The sequence below is a fragment of the Pocillopora damicornis genome, chromosome 9, assembly GCF_964200805.1.
Source record: "Pocillopora damicornis chromosome 9, jaPocDami1.2, whole genome shotgun sequence".
Lineage (NCBI taxonomy): Eukaryota > Metazoa > Cnidaria > Anthozoa > Scleractinia > Pocilloporidae > Pocillopora > Pocillopora damicornis.
The window spans coordinates 11,402,710-11,422,209 of NC_142678.1; the positions used below are offsets into that span (position 1 = coordinate 11,402,710).

Here is a 19,500-nt window from a genome sequence, read left to right on the forward strand (position 1 = left end):
AATATACACCAATTTGGCCACTCCTCCAATGGGGACCAAGACGAAAAAATTGGAAACAATACAAATAAACCTAGTGTTATTTTTAAAAAAAATCCCAATCGGCAGGAGGCAGACCGGTTGGCTATGATTGTGCAGCAAAGGAGGGGAACTCTGAACAATCGAGAACAAATTCAATGAGTGAAAGGGTGGAGGGCTTGAACCCGGGACCACCAGATTACAAGCCTAGCGCCACAACCACTCTGCCACACTACGTTTTTTGTTCACTTCTCTTTGGATAATTCTCTCTGTTGACTCTCAGGTTGAATCTACTTCCTTTCCCTTTAACTTTCTTTCCACTTTTTGCTTAACTTGGCTGCTTTATAGTTCCCACAGTGGATTGAAAAGAGAAAAATCTTTCGCTGATAACTCACGCATATAAAAAATTCCTAGCCGTCACCACGTGTCTAATGCGACTTTCTTGAATTTAACGGCCACTTTTTGATAAAAAAAAAGGAAGAGAAAAGATTGCCACTCCTCTATGTAACCCCTTCTAGGAGAAAAGCTCGGTACATTTTAATCTAATGAACTGTAAAAGTATGGAAAGCAAACCCCTCCTCCATCAATGAATTTTAGGATATCTCTTCGTCTGTTGCAAACAATTGAAAATTGCTCTCCCACCTTGATTCAAAATTCTTACGAAGACCTCAATGGTAGTGGACGCAAGTTTGAAAATTTACATATGTCGCCGATGCTGTTCAATTTTAGTCAAGAAATGTCGATCAAATGGCGCGTTTCGACCAATGGAGCCCATGCGATGGATCGAAATTGCAGATCTGTTTGTCCACGAGAAGTCGGCGAGTACATCCAGAAGAAAACCACAACTTAAGGGATAAATAATTTCCAAGTATTATTCATCTTATGATTTCTACCACATACGCTATCCAGGCAGTATCAAAAGATTTTACTTAAAAAAAAAAAAAAAAAAAAGAACTATACACTTCATCGCATTTTTCCTATTTACAAAACGAGATGAAGGAATATTGACCGAGTTTATATTAACATTTTTATGTGCAAACGCAATGGTCCCATGTCAACTTAAAAGGAAACACCTATATCTCGTTCTCAAAGGTCGCACACCACTGGTCCCTTGAGGGCGGGAAACGAAGACCTCGAAGTCCTCGTTTCTCGCCCGCAAGGGATCAATGGGAGCATGGTCTCTGGGAACGAAATTAGAGACACCTTGAAAACCAATAGGTTCTTTTGAAAAACCCAACTACTGTAACTCAATTCATTATCATTAGCTGTTGATAAACAGTTGAGAACTTAGAAACATGGGTTTAAATCTAGGTCCAGCCATGATTCAAATTATTTACACCTGAGTGTGATAGTCCCGCTGTCGTTGTCTTACATTTTCATTGTGAGTGCGTAGAAGTTCAAATATCGCTTTCACGTCGGAAGAAAGTTTTGTTTCGAGTTTCTCCAATCTAGTGGAGAGATTGTCAAGTTTATTTTCCATCGAGCTGAACGATTTACAACAGTCTTTGCACACATTCGTGTCCCCTTTCTGTGTATCAGCCGCACAAGAATTACTCGGCACTGCTTCTTCTCTGTGTACAGCTTTATCACACTGGGATGCGGTGTAGTTTCCAGCTTCTGCTTTGATATCCGAATTTTCCAACTTTCCGACCAGTTGAGGTAATAAAAAGCATCCAAGAGCGGATTTTTCAGACGTCGATTGAGCGCCTTCCTTTTTGCTATTCACACTGTTTGATGGAAGATCTAAGTTATTGGGTCTAGGTCGCATTTCGCCTCTCCCCAAATCCACAGGTCCATTCATTGAATTGTAAACATTAGTGGTTCCTTGGGGAACGGCGCCCGCGCTTGAACCATTTGGGGCTATTGGTTTGTGATCAATGTGTGTTTCCATGGTAACAAAGCAATTTTTGTCCTCTTGGACATCTAGGAAATGCTAGGCCAGGATTGAAGAAAATATACGTTAATATTTCGGTAGATGTACTAAGAAAGATAACCACTTTAAATTTTTCATGGCTCACGGACGATAGTGACAGGGTCGAGTACATGTAATCGAGGTTTACTCTTAATCTTCCGCGTACAATTTTATCTACGTTTAACAGGATTTTTGAAAACCAATTTGCAATAGATTAAATTAAATGAAGATGTTAACAACACGGGTTAGGACCTAATTTGACGATCCCGGCCTATTCTCTCTCTCAACACCTGATGCAAATACAGAGCACAACATTTCACAAGCATCTACTAGTATATAAAAAAAAGGAATCACACCTCTGATTCGTCTCCACGAAGGTTGTAAGTAATTTCCAGATCTTTAATGAAGTTTTCTCTGAACAACGGGTACTGCCTAAGGATGTGCAGTACATCCTCACGTGAAACAAGCCGCAGTTCGCAATAAGTTAGAGCCCGGATGCTGGCGTTGGAATTCACCACAGGCCTGTCAGGATCAATGGCAAAATTTTCGCCGAAAGAGTCGCCTTTGCCTGAATGAGTGGAGATAGATAGATAGGGAGTAAACCGAAGATCTACCGATGAAAATGTTCTGGGAAAAATATCACGCTAAAAATTACCGTGTAGTTTTAAAATTTTGTGGGACTTTTACTTTGTGACTTGTGATTTCTGGCGTTTTGAAGGTATGAAGTTTGGGGTTTTAAATGATTGAATTTCTGACGGGAATTAATTTTGCAATTTCCTTCACCACTAGAGGAACACTGTCAAAGAAGGAAACGTAAATCACTGATTACTAACAACGAAGCACACTCTTTTCCTGAGAGAAATTTCCCTGAATTCTAGTAACCATGAAACCTAGGAAATTTACTTAAATGGGTAACGAACAATCCCCAAGACAAATTTTCAGACCAAGGTAGTTTCTAACAATTGATCAAACCTTAATGGGGTGCTCAATTACAGGACGGCAGGTTGGTAGTTTTTACTAACATATGACCCGAGAGGCCCCGCGCGCTTTTATTGAAAGCATTACGAAAGAAAATCCCCGTATAAAAGCCTTAAGCAATGGTGCACGAACAGCCCCGCGAGAGGCGGGCTTGAAGAAGAAGGGAAGACAAAGAAAGATCGACGGTCATATGATGAAAGTCTTACTGACTGTGTCAGGTCTGCTCGAAGAGGAAAATATTGGACTCTCAATCATGAAGAATGGACCTAGCTGGGATCGCTCTGTAAATCGGGATCTTGAGTCAAAAATTTTCCTCTCAGGCTGAACCTAACACAATCAATACGTTTGCATTAATTTTAAGGAATGGGAGAAAATAGATATGACCTACCCAAAATGGCCATGATTATATCACCGCTGAGTACTTCGACTGTTCCTCGTATCACAAAGTACAAATGATTCACCTCATCTCCCTGGTAGATAATGTAATCCCCCGGGGGGAGGTGAGTGGTCTTAATGCGCAGAGCGAGGGCGCGTAAACATCCCATCGGTGCTGAGGTGAATGCTGGGTAAGTATGCAGAAGGCTTGAATTGAGATGAAGACAAATATCAGCCTGAAGACACTCGGGAAAATGTTTAAGGACCTGTGAGGCGTAAAAACAGAGGTTATGTAACATAACGTTCAGTGTTACTGCAACATTTCAGGTGCTTAGAGAGATACACGAGCTATGATTCGTCCAGAAAAAAATCAAATTTTGCTGTAATCATCCCGCACAAGGTCATTATGGTCCTGAAGCTATTCTTTCAAAATGTCCGTTTTGCAATTTTTCGTAGTGACCCTGATTCCGGTTCACTATTTTTTGTTCATAAATGTAACAGTTCACGAAAACTTACTTTGAAAACAGCTAACTATAATTTGCCTCTCCTTCTGCTAAAGAGAGTACGTACCAGACTTGTGCCCAGTCGCTATTTGAATGCTTAAAAATGAATTGGCGCACTGAGATTGTACTGAGCAGAATAGATGAAGAATTCAGTACTTCTAGGCTACACCTCGCCCGTACCAGGCTACTCTCGAGTCGACAACACAACTAGCGACTGGGCACGAGTCTAGGTATGTGTGTCTTCACGCTCGCCATGCTGGTGTCACAATACAATGAAAAGACCCCATGTTGGTGTAACAAATCAAGCCGTTAGGATTGAACTCTTCTCCAATAAAAGTTTTTCTTCCTTTCAATTCTTAACAAAAATAGTTATTGAGTATATCATGAATTTGCGGCAAAGGTCATTGTGATCGCCTGCAGCGGTGCTAATGCGATCCGGTGTCATGACCTATAGGGTAATCAATTCCATATTCTTATTGTTATCGATGCTCACCAATTCCATATCAATACCGTTAGTATAAGACCACATGTGATGAGCGTAGTCCTCGACTCTCTGTCGAAGAGGATTGGGAATCTGGTAAAACCGGATGAACTCGCGCACTTTCTGCATCTGCGCGTGATATCGGGAGGTAGTCGAGTACAGCCTCGCTATGATGGCAGCTACATTTCCAAATATGGCGGCGTAAAATAACGCTGCAGGGAGAAAGAGATTTAAATGTTTAAATGTTTTCTTCAGATGCTATTCTTTAACTCCTAAAATAACGATGAATCTGAGAAAAAGAAACATTTGGCAAAAATCCGTTTTCAAATTTGTAGACCATTGAGTTAATGCAACTCTTCCGAGTTAGCACTTGCTTTGTTTTGGTAACAATATCCGCTGGGTTTACACCTGAGTTGTTGATAATGAGTTAAAACACTAACACCATAGACACTTCTAGTAAAGACTGGCAAAACTGTCAATACAGTCCACAGTTCAGGAAGCTACAATTTGGTTTCTTTATCTTCAAAAACTTGGGCTAAATGTTTTTAGGCTCTTCAATCAACAATCCGTTGTAGTACTTTCCATTCCACGTAATTTTTCGAAGTCTCCTTCAATCAGCGACAAAGTTGTTGACACTTTCCCATAGAGATCGCAATATCCTCAGTGGAATAAAATACTCTTTTCATCCCCAATAACCTTACTTCATCCCCTGTGCAATATTGTTTTTGGTTTTTAAAAGTTTTTCCTGTACAACATTAGATCAGGATAGGGGGGTATAGCACAGAAGTGCAGTTCAAATTCAACCCCATTTCTAAATACTTCCACAAACGTGCCTAATTGGATGTTATGTATTAACTACTTTTGTTGTTAATTGTAGCTTTGAGGGCAACAAAAAATGACACACATCATGACTCCTCTAGGAAAAACAAACAAACAAAAAAAGGAATAATGAGATTTAACTTACATCCAATCAACATGACACAAATGGAGAAAATTTTCTCGGAGTTTGTGTTCGGTGACACGTTACCAAACCCTACACTCGTCAAACTACTTAGAGTAAAGTAAAGCGCCGTCACATATTTGGACTGCAAATCAGGTCCTGTTGCCGACATATCAGACTTGTTGTATGGCTTTCCAAGCTGTTTACCCAATGAATCCAACCAGCCTATCGTGCTTCCACCGGCTTCAAGTTCCAAGTTGCCAATAAAATACCATATACAGGCCAGCCAGTGCGCGAGTAAAGCGAACGAACACATAAGGAGTAAGAGCACTGCCATTCCGTATTCTGAATAATGATCTAACTTGCGAGCGACGCGGACGAGTCGTAGGAGGCGAGCTGTCTTGAGAAGACCGATGAGTGTCGTTGTCTGTGGAAAACAATGCATAGAAACCGATAAGTTAGATCTATAGCTTTCTGACAACCCTGAGTACATGCAGTCTTTTAAGATGCAGTTATCATCGTAATTGTTAATATGTGTTGTCCAAGTGGAGGGCGTGGTGCACTATGGATGGAAAAGTACTAGTTCGAGCCCAGTGCCTCTCTCACTTTGGAGTATCATGAAAACCTGACAAACTTCTGGAGGGGAAGAGTGGGAGGGGGCGTTAACTACTCCCTTGGGAGTACTTCCCGGAATTGTGCTAAGGATGATCCGTCAAGCTTACCAAATGCTGACCCTATATCAGACCATTCTCCACAACTATTTTCAACTTGGCCTCTCAAATTAATTTAGACCTGGGTCCACTTGTTCGACACTTGAAATTCTTCTAGGCTTATTTTCTGCAGATGCTCAAATTTTATTCCAATGCGGGATCTCTTCTTTGCTTTATATAGCTTATACAGGGTGCGATTAGCCTCAAGTACTCGGTTGAACTTGTATCAAGCGGTCACCCACGGGAAATGGCCGGTGACCGTGAGTGGTGACCGTTCAATACAGGTGAAACATGATACAATCAGTCCGTAATGACTCAGTAAAGGGTGAACACGAGCGCTAAGTAGAGGTAACCACTTAACAGAAAGGAAAATTATCGTGAGTACTAAATTTTACTAATACCGAGTGACCGCTTAATACGGTGCTGGTTAATTCAGGTTCGACTGTAGGCGAGTCAGTGTCGTATGCAAGCGTAAGCTGTGTATTACAACTAATAAACCTCACCTGGTCTGTATCACCAATCATGATTAGCAACTCGAAAGGAATCGCAGCCACTAAGTCTATAAGAAACCACGTTTTACAATAATGTACAGCAATACGGCATGGATGACTAACAACCTCATCATTAATATCCACAAAAGTCGTTCGGAAGTTGATAAAAATGTCGATAATGAACATGACATCCACTATGTAATCAACGATGACCAGGGGGTCGGAGTAGATATCGACGGTACTCGTATTATCCCGGGTCTCCGGGTTCTTATTACGTTCCTCCTGTTGCTTGTCCCGGGTCAAAATAAACGAGGCCACATATGGCGTCACAATCGCCGTATAAATGACAAGAAACAAAATCAGCCAGTCCCAGAATGCCTTGAAAGGCGAATAGTGAAGAATTGTCCAGGGGTGGATTTTAGGAGCTTGGAGCTTGTACTCTGGGAGGACATCAGCACCCAGGGACATAACCTGCAAACACAAGAAGGGCCCTAAGTTGTTGGGTACCTGTGTGAAAATGACCTCTTTGGGACCACAGTTACAGTAACCGGGTATCATGATTGTGTTTGAGTTAGGCATATAAAGGCGATGAACCCAAAAGGCCATTTTTGCAACGCACAAAGCCTTTGTTTTGAACCGACGGTAAGAGCAAAGCTTTTGATAGTAAAAAGTTTCTTTCGTTCTCGTGCGAATACAACTCATTTTCGTAAGAAAGGATTTGCACTTAGCCCCATTCTGAAAGTGAAGGTTTATAAAACTCGGAAATGATCTATTCCAATCCAATTTTGAATTCGATTGCAAATGAAAGTTAAAGCATTTGACATTTGGCAATTCGGTTGAGTGTCGTAAAACAAAAACCAAACAATACACCGGAACCAATCGAAAGGAAAAGTCGAAATCACAAGCAGCCAATGAGAGCTAAGAGTGCAGACACGTATACGATCCGAAGGGCGGGAAAACTTGTGTAGTCTGGACTCGATTTCTTCAGTTTTGCGTCTGATTGGTTGTAAGGATGGCGCGCTTGCGTTTTTCACTCCAACCACAAAGCGACGCGAAGCGGAAACAAAGACATACTGGACTACCTTCTCATTCAACTGAAAATTGTTGTAAGCTAGGAACTATCTCTAAGCATAAAAATGTAAGTTGATAAATCCACGTAAAAACACATACCTGAGCGACTTTCTCTGTTTTTCTCGGATGAACAAGACCCTGAGAGCTGATGAGTGTTGAACCTCTGAAATCCATGTTTGTACCATCTAACCACGGCCTGTTACGAGAATTCCACAACGAAGACTCGGAAACGGCCGCAGAGAGCCGACCCTTCATCTCGGGAATATACAACATGTTCCCTGGTTTAGAAACCGGCGAAACCGAAGCCAGCGGTTTTATAAGCGATTCTGACTCGCTGCTTTTAACATTGGCTGAAATTTTCGACATGTCGTTCAACGAACATGACCTCAAACTGGGCGACTTGCGGAAAGTTTGTCTCTCAGGGGTGGAGGGAGGGGATGAATATTCTCTCACTGGACTGGTGACGGTGGACCCGGTCGGGGTAGGCGGATCCACACTCATGATTGGGATGAACGAGGGGGATTCTATTTCACTTGCGGCCCCACTTGACGTGAAGGTGAAGTGTGTTTCGGGATCACGGCTCTGGTCGTCATCATCATCCGTAGCTGTTGTATCGTGATCTTTCTTCTTTCGCCGAATGGCGGCGGGAATTCTGTTCACTTGTAGCGGAAGTTGGAAGCACGATTCTGCAAACAAAGCAAAGGAGAGAATTACCACCATGAATAATGTTGGGGACCTCTTACGCGAGTCTACACCAGAGTGAATGATTGTATATCAAAAGCCTATTTCAAGTCGAAGACATGTGGTGCCCGATTTCATGTACCTTGCTCTTATTGTGCACGGGCGCAAGGATGTAGTCGAGTGTTATTAATGCTGTTGGTGATTGCAATATCTTTAAATTAACCAGAGTGAAAGTTACACAATTAACCCTTGGTTTGAATTTTCAGAGAGAAAACGCCGTCGTTCTAAATCATCCGCCGTGGTGTTGACCGAGTCTAATTCAAACAGAAAATTTCCGCTCTCTTGGATGAAATCTTGTCGCCAAGAATGCAAAAGCAAAACAGCGTTTCAGTGTTTATGCCACCGGCTGAAATTTCCCTCCAAGGTCATTACTTCAAGACCCTTCGTGTCGTGCGATGTATAAACAATTAAAGTATAGAACGCCTTTCATATATCGTAACAATACTGAAACAGGTGAAAGCCGCGTTGGTCTAAACACTACCTTTTGCAAAACATATATTCTGACAAGACGGTAGCCAACGAGCATGGTCGAGAAAAGAAGAAATTGCGACACAAATAAACAATTGACACGTTTGGGGACGGAAAAAATCACCCCCTTTCTATTTTTTAACGGAATTACTCGCGAAAAACGACAACCATCGCTTTAACAAATGTAGCCATGACCATCCAGCATTTAAATCACTTGATCGAAGCTGCAAAATCTGTAGCGTAAAATGTACACTTGACTGTTCTCTAAATTTCATGACAGTAACTTTTGCTAAATTCTTTTACAATATAAGTTAAAATATTCGATAAATAGCCTTGCTTTTCGCAAAATAAATCAAAAGAGGCGAAAGCAAGGATAGAAAACACTCAAATAGAGCGTCTGAACGTTCACGGCCTGTCGCCGTGAAGAGCAACTGTGTAAATAACTGATCGCCAAATTTTGGTTAAGTTCGAACCACAACCATCCCCTTCAATACTGCACGCCACTAAAATACAACAAACATTTAACGGAGAATTAAGAAAATAAGATACATCTCATACCGCTAAGTCCAAGTGCTTATATGTTCCGTTTTGATTTGGAATTTTTGTCTATACGAGCGACTTCATCGGAAGATAGCTTTCCCGGTAAAACCCAAATTCGGCGTGGCACCTTTATTAGTCCAAATTGAATTAATTTTTTCTAACAATAAGTAAATTTCTCAAATTTGTATTGGCTGGTCGTTCAAAGGCCACTTTTTTTTTAGGCTGACAGCTGAAATATCATTTGAACACAACATGGTGGATTTTGAGAAAACAGAATTAGCAGTAGACTTTTTCATGCGTCGTGTTTCTAGCAGTTTCTTAACGGAGAACGACTGAGATAGGTCGCATAACAAACTAAATCTCAATACCAGCGAAAAACGTTCAGCCCGACTCATCAAAAACTGGTTGGGCTCATCATAGCAAAATTCACCTGCTGCTAAAAGCCTTCCTGAGAAATCGAATAAATGTTTATTTAATCAAACCACTAAAAGCACAAGAAAGAGAGGAAGACGTATCGTTGGGAATTTCTAAACGCGAAACGATCACAACATACTTCTTTAGTAAGTCGTATTTTGATTAAACGATGCAAGGCAAACCAAAACATGAGTGGAAACGCAAACTCTATCTTCAAAGCAAGCCAATCAAATTGTAAGCACGGCCTCTGATTTGTTGTTATCGAGGAAGCTTTGGACTGAAGGGCCTATTTCATTAATCCAATGTTTTTATTTCCCATTAAAATCTGTAAGGCACTACCGATAAAGTATATTTCACGCTAGTTGGTTTTGAGTCGATGTGTGAGAAAGAGCCAGATGTTTCGCCACTAACAAAAGCACCTAAATTTGAAGGTCAAAAAAATAAACTCATGGTTTGAAGTTTTCTCAACACTGAGGATACATCGAAAGTTATATAATGAATTCCCACAGCGAGAAAACGAAATAATTTTGAAACTTCTCATCACTCTTTGGCCCGTTGCTGAGACCTATCAATCATTCGTTAGAATCGGTCGCTTTTGTTACCACGAGATTGAATTGTTTCAAATTTATCCCGAGCCCCTTTTTAAAGCTCTTTCACGAAAAGTAAATGTTAACTTCTCTTCTAGCTTCTGAATTTCATTTCAGAGAATTAGCCAAGAGTACAAGAAGTTCAGATCGCAAGCTTCCATGGAACCAAAAATTTGTACTTTAAAGTCCAATAAGTATTAAGTTTAAAGATTTTAAACGTTATTAATAAATATCCGCATTCAGATACAACACTTCAATTCTACTTTAGTGCCGCTCTTCCGAGATCCGGACGAGAACAGCTGAATAAACGTACAGAATTAAGATATATTTTAGAGGATTTTTATCATCTTAAAGAATTATTGTTCATGAGGGCGAAATATTAACCTATGCCGACTTAATCTTGTTACATGGTCCTTCCAGTAAAAAAATTGGCCCTCTAACACAATGCAAAGATCATTAAAAAAAGCACAGATGACATTGGTTTCACAAAAATAAACAAAACTGGACGACGAACCAAATTGATTGCAATTTCAAAGCTCGGTCCGTTTCGTCACGAGCACATTTTCAAATAAAACTGTGGGTATATTAATCCGTTCGCTCGGTTAGATTTAGTCAGTTAAGCACGTAAAAATCCATCGAATTTTGCGGCAGTTTTTTATTCAAACCTTCGAAATTTCCGTCACCTTTCGACAAAATGGGATCATGGATTCCAATGTAAAGATAATAAAACATTTTTCTCACATATAGGGAGCCTTGGATTATTTTCTGCTAGCCCTAATTAAAGTGACTTTTAAAGCTAAACCAGTGCAATCTAAATACACTTCTAAATTATCTTATCACGAAGAAATGAAACGCTGAGATGGAAGCATCAAATGCTGACGATGAAATAATAAAAAAATAACACTCTCTTAAGTTCCATTTGAAGCGAAAAGCTTTCTATATCGGGAAATTAAATTATTGAAAGAAAAACCTTTCCGTTTCATCTACATAGCATACCACATCGTTGTCTGATCTCGTTTGCGCTCAGCGTTCGCAGCGATGCAAAGAAGTGTTTTCAGAAATTCTCGATCCCGGTCTGACTCTGAATGGCAGATTTAAAACTGGCATGTAAATAAATTCTTACCTTTTTAAGGACGTAAGCACCGAGATAAATGGGCAAAAATCCTCTGTTAAAAGCAGTATATATCCTTGACAGTTTGTATGCAAATTATTAAATAAATGTTTGGCTATAGCTGCTTTTAAATTATCATGTGGCAATCAATCTAAGCCAGTTCGCCTCACAAAATTAATTTTCTCAGAGATAAAACTGACACTCGACTTGAAAAATTGAACGGATTGATTTCAAAATCGTTAGCCCTTCTCAGCGACAGTCGTCAAACTTTTGGTTTCATGGTATATCGTGCGAGTCTCTTTTTCACTACGGTCAGAAATAAATTTCATGAATCAACGTAGCCAAAACAATAATAACAATAACGTTGAAAGGTAAACAATATGTCAAAAGAACAGGATAAAGAATAGAACGATAAAAGAAAGAACATTAAGTTCACATGCTGTTAGCCGCAGAATTGAAGAAATGAAATCGAAGAGATTCAAATCAAAATTACTTGAGTTTCAATCGTCAGTCTTCTCCTTTACGAAAACTTTTCTGTTTGGCATTTCACCCCTCGCTTTTTCGTTCTCCTAAACTTGCAGTCTACAGAAAAACAAAATTCCGAATACAAAGAGAAGCCCCTTCCTCTCGCATTGAAAGAAGCGCGAAAAATTCGTGACAAAAGCGATCCGCATCCGGTTGTTCGAGGGGTGGATTACCCTTTCAACTGAATAAATAATCTCTATCTGGCGAATACTGCACAACGGTTTGTTGACACGTATCCGCTGGATAGCGATTTATACATTGCTCTATCTTCCTTTCAAACAACTGATCTCAGTCCTCTCCCACTCCCCAAAAGAAGAGAATCCACGAAAACGACGAGCTCGCCACCTTCCCTTTCATTAAAAATAAAATAAAATAAAAAAAAATGGCAGTGAAAATAAAAATGTAGTTTCATCTTACATTAAAAAAGGTTGTAGCTATAAAATCGGAGCTTCCCCAGCAGGATTTCTGAAAAAGGCAGAACCGTCAACATCTGAGGGGACGGTAACAATTATGTAAGATATTTTCGTTTTTTCTCAGCCAAAAGTTTATATCTACTATGATGCGAGGGGCAACGTGAAATACGTAAGAAAATCTATAGATCATATACCAAGGAAGGAAAGAAACCACAACAATCAAACACTTAGGAAAATGAGGAGAAGTACTGGGTAAAAACAGACCGCTCACGGAAATTCAATCAAAATTATCAGGAAAGCTCTTTAGTGCAGGAACTACGACAAATCTTGTTACTTGTTTAAACAGATCTAATCTCTTTGATTTATCTGAAAAAATTTCTAAATTCTTACTACCATGATAAACATCAAGTGAAAGGTAACTCATGCGCACGCGAGACACGTGGGAAATTATCAAAAATAAAAATGAAAAAATTCCCTCTGAGCCTATTCTGGAAACGAAACGGAAAAAATGCGATGAAAAAAAATGAACACATGACGTATACACTTAGCTTTCGGCTGTTTCATTTCCTTTATTCCCGAGACCTTCGTGTGTGATTCAGAGGCGATATTGTAAGGAGAAATAATATGCTGGGAAAAGAAATGTTTATCATATCACATGGAATTTTTCACAGAATTGTGAGAATAAAAAGACAGACTAATGACTTTTCATTGCCTTGAAACACTACGTTAAGTTAAGAGCCAAGGTTAACCTGATAAATGAGGACAATTAATGGTAGTGTTGTCAAAAAATCAAAGATTGCGACCAGCTCTATTTTTCCCTAAAAGCAATTTTGAGCACTCGTTTGCCAAAATCACACTTCCTCTGCACGCTACACGTGTTTTCTTGTCTCGAGTTTGTTTCGCTCTCCTTGGATAAAGATCTACGCAAACCCTTAGAAAAGTTACCCAATTTCAATATTTTGAAATTCAGTGTAACAAAACAAATCTTAGCCCAACGCTCTAAAGAATAAATAAGAGAGTAGAGCCTCACATAGGGGTCTTTTGTTTCGTAAGCCAAAGAGCAATTTGGAACTTGGGGGGTGTGGGAGGGGTGGGGGGGGGGCAGGGCTATCTTATTGTAAATAAAATAAATGCATAACTTTGTCTCTTGTTCAGATTTCCCAAAATTAGTGTCCTTTACAAAGTTTGTTGGCCCTAGCAAACTTCTGCAGTTCCAAAAGTGTTCAATGTGTACATAATTGATTTATGAGACTACTTGAGCAGGCTGTGCTCAAAGACTAGCCTGGCAACATGTTCTTTTGCCAATCCTGATTAATTACCTTGTTAAAAAATTACAATACTGTATATTTTCCCCAACCAATCTCATACTGCACAAGCAAAACATGGGGTGACACCCCCCCCCCTTTTTTTTGGAAGTGGGGAGGGAGTACAGCATCTTCCCTATCCCTCCTCCCAAGTGGGGAGGGAGTACAGCATCTTCCCTATCCCTCCTCCCAAGTGGGGAGGGAGTACAGCATCTTCCCTATCCCTCCTCCTAAGTGGGGAGGGAGTACAGCATCTTCCCTATCCCTCCTCCTAAGTGGGGAGGGAGTACAGCATCTTCCCTATCCCTCCTCCTAAGTGGGGAGGGAGTACAGCATCTTCCCTATCCCTCCTCCCAAGCCTCTTTTACTTTGAGTTGAATTTTTAAAGTATTGAAATTGGGACATTGACAGTAATGGCAATGCTTATTTTCAAGCTGCACTGAGTAGAGTAAAATTATCACACAAATCAAGTACAAATATCTGGCAGTAATGTATGGTTATTTGGACAGTTGATTATTTTGCGCTGTAGGTTGGCTAAGCTTGGGTGTTGTTTCAAAGGAATGCATATAAAATAATAAATAACCTCTTCCACCTTTTGGAGGGTAGTATTGCTGAGTATGTTTACTGGTTATTTTTATTAAAATACCACACAACTCAAACAAAATACTCAGTGTTACTACATTGCAACAAAACATCTAATAGAATATATTTATATTGAACAAAAACAAATCATACTTGTAGAGGTGATATCTTCTTTGTTTGGTGACCATGTTACATCCTCGTGATTGACTATGTACATAACAGCTGTTCCTTCTTCATTCTTCACTGGTGCAATCAGAACAGAACACAGGAATGAGCTTCCTGCAGGAAAAAGAAAATAAAACCTCCATTTAAGTTCACATGTTACATGGTGATGACCAATTTGAAATCAGCATTCTTATTTCACTGCATCTTGGATGGATCAACTGGATGATAACCTGACAGACGAATAATCTAAGATGATTAACTGACTGCAATTGCCAAGCTTCAACAATTTAGGGGAAAATATCATAAATATTAACATTGTGCAGTAATAGAGTATTGAGATAAAAAAAATCAATGAACACCCATTGTTGATGCCAAACTTGTGACAAGAGGAGTACTTGATTAGAGTAAAGTTTGTACACTGGTCAATTAACAGGCCTGGGACAGGGCAGGAAATTGATAGAATGGATACATTTATTAAATATGAATCAAATCTATTTCAATAAGAAACTTCACCTCTTTACACTCTGTGTATACATACTCCTCTCTAGTCCGAAGTTATAGGATTTGAGCCCTAGCTGTGCCAAATCTTTTCTCTTCTATTTCTATTTTCTTTTCTTTCTCTTTTTTTTTCATTTCAATTTAAATTCTTCTTCAAAGGATTTCTTAGGTATGTTTGGAATAAACACACATTTATGAACACTTCGACAATGTAGCTCTTGCATCAAATCAATAACAATGTTGAAATGCAGAGGTGAGACCCTGCAAAAAAAATGGCAGACTATTGTCTCCAATAGTCTGCCATTTTGAAAACTGCAAGGGGTTTTGGGGGAGGTTTGCTGACTTGCTGACACCATAACATAGTGTCTACAGCTTTCCTAGAAGGACAGCACAGTAGACACAAAAATATTCTTAAACTGAGACTTGACTAACAAAAATGTAATTGTTAAATATAAAATGAAAAGATGTCCGACTTTGAAAAATGTACGCCAGAATATGAAAATCCTACCTATTTTCTTTCTGGTGAAGGATAAATGCACTTCTATTTATCAACTGCCCAAGAACAAATTCTATGACATATCACCAACAAAGACCTTCAAAAGCCATTGTTTAGAATTTATCCTGTATTCAAATAACAGCTCTACCTCAGGTCCACAAATCATTGATTCATGCAATTCCAGAGTTCACTGACAAGAATTCTACTCTTATAAAAAGACAACTTCTGTTATGTTAAAGTTTTCCTATGACATTTCCTACCAAAATGTTTTCTAATCTACCCTATTGTAAACATTATTTAAATAATGGTCCTTCAATTTCTTGTTCTTCAGTCTTATGCCAGTTCCCATGCTCTTTTTTTGGAAAAAAAGGGATAAAACAAAATTTGAAATATCAAAGAACACTAATTGTCTTTTAACATGTTAAGAATTTTTCAATTGAGTGCTAGTGCAAATGAGTTCAAGTCAAACTAAAACTGGCCTGTATATCAAAATGTAAATTTATATCAAAAACAGTTCATAACACAAAACAAATGTGGGTCTAGATCTGCTTTTGCTGTTTTCCAATACAATGCATTGCTACATTTGTAACTGCTCTTGACCTTCTATAAAAAGTTTAATTTTCACTCAGTGCCACTATACCGCAAAATAATTTGATTGTGGAAATAGAATTTGATTATGCAGTACATGTTTACTTAAACAAAACCTTTTTTCTTTTTTTCTGGTCATCAGATCCCAGTTTTGAATAACTTAAACTCTAAATGACTAATTTTCCTTTGAAGGTTTGAGTAACACCGGAACAACCTACATGTACTTGAACATGCAGAATCTCAAGAAAACATGGCCTCATTTTGAGTGAAAGGAACTTTAATTGCTTTAAAAGGAGGGCTTTATATAGAATTGATAATTCTATCATATGGTATTAAAAATTTCAAATTGGATCAAATGTCAGATTGAAGTAAGCTACAAAAACATGCATCACCAGGTTGAAAACCATTTGTTCAAGCGAACACCTCTTTATCCTTTTTTAATTATCATTAGTAATACATTTTTTCGGTATTACTTGCTAATCCATTACACATAGACATTTTTTCTTAGAGCTAAATGCTCAAGTTAAGAGGTATTTCAAAATTATACACATTAACCATATTTTAAACTTGAAAGATTTTATTACTAATCCAATTCAAAATTTGGTGCCAGACTGACTGACACTTTTCCACAAATATGGACTGTTGAGGTCTCTCAAGCCCTCTTTCCAGAAATTCAATTCAGTGTCATCAAACTTAATTCTATTTGTACAGTTCTTGGAAAACATTTAGGGATTTTTCACCTTTAAAATGAAAAAGTATGAATATTAATAATTTCTTCTGTAGGATTAGCACTAGATCATTAATTTACAAAATTTCACTTTCTTTCCTGTTATAACTTTGCAGGAAGCCAAATTCTTGCCTCTAAGCTTGCTAAAAAATTGAAGTAATTGAAAAAAATAAAACAACAATCACTTACAGCTGTTTTTCTCTTTAATCAGATAACCAAACTCCGTCACACCACTAAATAAAAAAAAATAAAAAAGATACTTCTAAAACCTTTTTGCCTTTTTTAAATGCAAATCTCTCTTGGCAATATACAAAATATCATGGTCAAAAACTGAAATTGTACATCAAGTTGAACTCCTAAATTCTCTAAACGGCTCCTCAGAGGTTGTAGCCAGGTGCCTGAATAAACAGAACCGTCGGTCTAAGACATTTCGGAAATTTCAAACACGATCAAATATGAAAAGCAATATTACAAAGCAGCAAAATCACTCTGTTACTGCAAAAGGGGATTCCACGCTAGTACGAACTTTACGAAAAACGAAAGCGGCGAGAATTTATCAGCAAAACAACTTTAATTGAGACCGGAAATTCACCTATTCAAGAACATCGTTTTGCAAATTGCACCTTAAACGAAGCATAGCAAACTTCAAGTGATCAATTAGAAGGCATCACTCTTAATGATAAGACATGAATCTAGAATTATTTGTAAACACGCAGCATGGAACATCTGAGAATCTATGGAATTAGAAAACATGACAAAAGCGTCGCAATTAAGAGAACACACATTTGAGGAAGACAATTTAGCAATTTAAAATAACACATGTTTATGGCATCTGCCTTCCTAATAAGATCTTACTTACGTGTATCTGCAACATTTGATTACCTCAAAAAGTATTATGAGGCCAAATGGATCGATCCTTAAGTGAACCAAATCTGTCTTCTTTACTATCGCAAATTAAGGAATGTCAAGCCAGTAAACACAGTTAATTTTACTGTACGCTACTTCTAAAATAAATAGAAAAACATTGACTGTAATTTAACCCTAGCGCGCCAGACTCAGGTAGAGGATAATACATCGAGAATTTTGATGAGCGTTACGATTATTGATGAAATCTTTATTAAACGCGATAAAGAATGAAAAAGGCGTAATAATCGATCCCTAAACGACCCAGGTACAGCTGCTTTTCGACGAATGGTCCAATATAGACGGCACACGAGTGATTCTTAATTTAATTCAAGCTTACAAACAACGAGTTACCGCCAACAGAGCTTAGTGCAGTGAAATTGAAAATTTATCATTTACTCTGCGGGTGTATGTCACTTTTAGCGGCGATCATATCCAAGTTATAAAATATTTATTGTATTCAACGCTATCCAAACCAACGTTGTGTTGACTTTTTTTCGCCAACGTTCTTTCTCACCCTAATTAACAGACGAACAGAAAAAATTTGACAAGTTTCAGCTAGCGCTACCATTAGCACATGCCGCGGCTTTTCAACCACTTTTTTGCTTTTGTTTCCCGATAACTCTTTGCTCTGTTAGAAACGTCGATGCACCTTTCTGACCTTACCATCTTTTCTGTAATAGAGGATCTCCACGTGTTTCTCTTCATGTCCCCTGAGAGCAGCTTTCACCTCTCGAGCAGAGTACTCGTTCGTCTTCTCGCCGCAAAGGAAGTCACAACTGCAATGTTTTTGAACCAATTCCGCTCGACTATACCCTGTCAGCTCACAAAACCCGTCGTTGCAATAAATAATAGGAAGATCGGCCACTTGAGCGTTACCCAGGACAAAGTTTCGGTCCGCTACACGAATTAAAAGCAATATGAATTAAAAATAACAGCTCACTATCGTTGAGAAGTGAAGTTTTGTATGAATACATGTAAACGAAACGCCTGTATATTTTCTAACAATAAACTTACGCGACCCGTCGAATTTCTTGATAATTGTTTGAATAAAGATGTTCTGAGGGGCCACGAGGCCTTTTTTCACCGGCATTACGAGGAAAGAGAGACCCTTACAAACGAACATTCATCGTAGCTCGGAGGCAAATGTGTTTTATACATGAACGACTCTCCAAATACTCGCTTCTGATTGGCTACCGTCAAATATTGTGTAAACATTAGCAAAACGAGCATTTCATATTTCTCTCGTGATTATCACGTCGAGTCCCACTGGAAGTTTCTGAACATTTTTTAATTACGTTTTCATTTAAATAGGAAAAAATATCTAAAAGCATATAACGGAGCTTAAAACGTTTCGAACGGATTATGGTAATAAGCGGGGCCCTTTCTTGTGTCAAGTGTCGGAATCATTGTTTTCTCCTAAGAAGTTTGGCCGGTATACATAAAAATGTGTTTTAAAATAATTACAAGCGGTCATTTTCCGAGGCAAAGTAATTATCTCGCTTATTCTTTGCCTTGCATTACAAGAAGCAGACTGTCTATCCATGGTGTCGAGAAAAAAATATGCACAGTCAAATGTATATAGTTTCATGAATAGATTGAAATCTATTCTTAACTCGAAGAAATGGCTATTACAAAGTCAGGTGCAATCACGCTGTTTCGTGGCACGAGCACACTCTCTTTCTTTCTGTGTAAACAAACCAACAAGAGTGCAATTTGCCAATTTCTAATGACACCGAAACCTTTCTGTCTTCATTGAAATGGTTTATGGTTGTATTTCTCGATTGCGCAAGATCATGTCTATAAATTAGACAGGAAACTTGACGTTAGTCATTGTAATTAACATTAAGAGCATAGTTATTATGTTATCCTGCTAAAATATTATGAGGATTGATTGCAAGTTATTTCTAAAATAAATATGAAATATAAAAATTTTCTTAGTAATCTGATATTTATTTGCCG

At 38.6% G+C, this 19,500-nt stretch overlaps 1 protein-coding gene across 2 annotated transcripts; it reads right to left on the reverse strand.

Moving 5' to 3' along the window:
- Positions 1–861: 861 nt before the first annotated feature.
- On the reverse strand, positions 862–18,819 carry LOC113678660 (voltage-gated inwardly rectifying potassium channel KCNH6). 2 transcript variants are annotated; one of them, XM_027195556.2, is made up of 10 exons: positions 18,556–18,819; positions 18,205–18,438; positions 14,315–14,440; positions 7,576–8,162; positions 6,418–6,876; positions 5,229–5,631; positions 4,277–4,476; positions 3,294–3,546; positions 2,284–2,495; positions 862–1,948 (listed from the first exon to the last, which is right to left on the reverse strand). In XM_027195556.2, exons 1-10 carry the CDS (start codon positions 18,662–18,664, stop codon positions 1,349–1,351), a joined length of 3,183 nt encoding a protein of 1,060 aa, XP_027051357.2. In that variant the 5' UTR covers positions 18,665–18,819; the 3' UTR covers positions 862–1,348. The 2 variants fall into 2 exon arrangements, with proteins under 2 accessions (XP_027051357.2, XP_027051358.2); XM_027195557.2 differs by lacking the exon at positions 18,556–18,819 and adding an exon at positions 16,825–16,868 and having other exon boundaries at positions 18,205–18,306.
- Between the last annotated feature and the right edge of the window lie 681 nt (positions 18,820–19,500).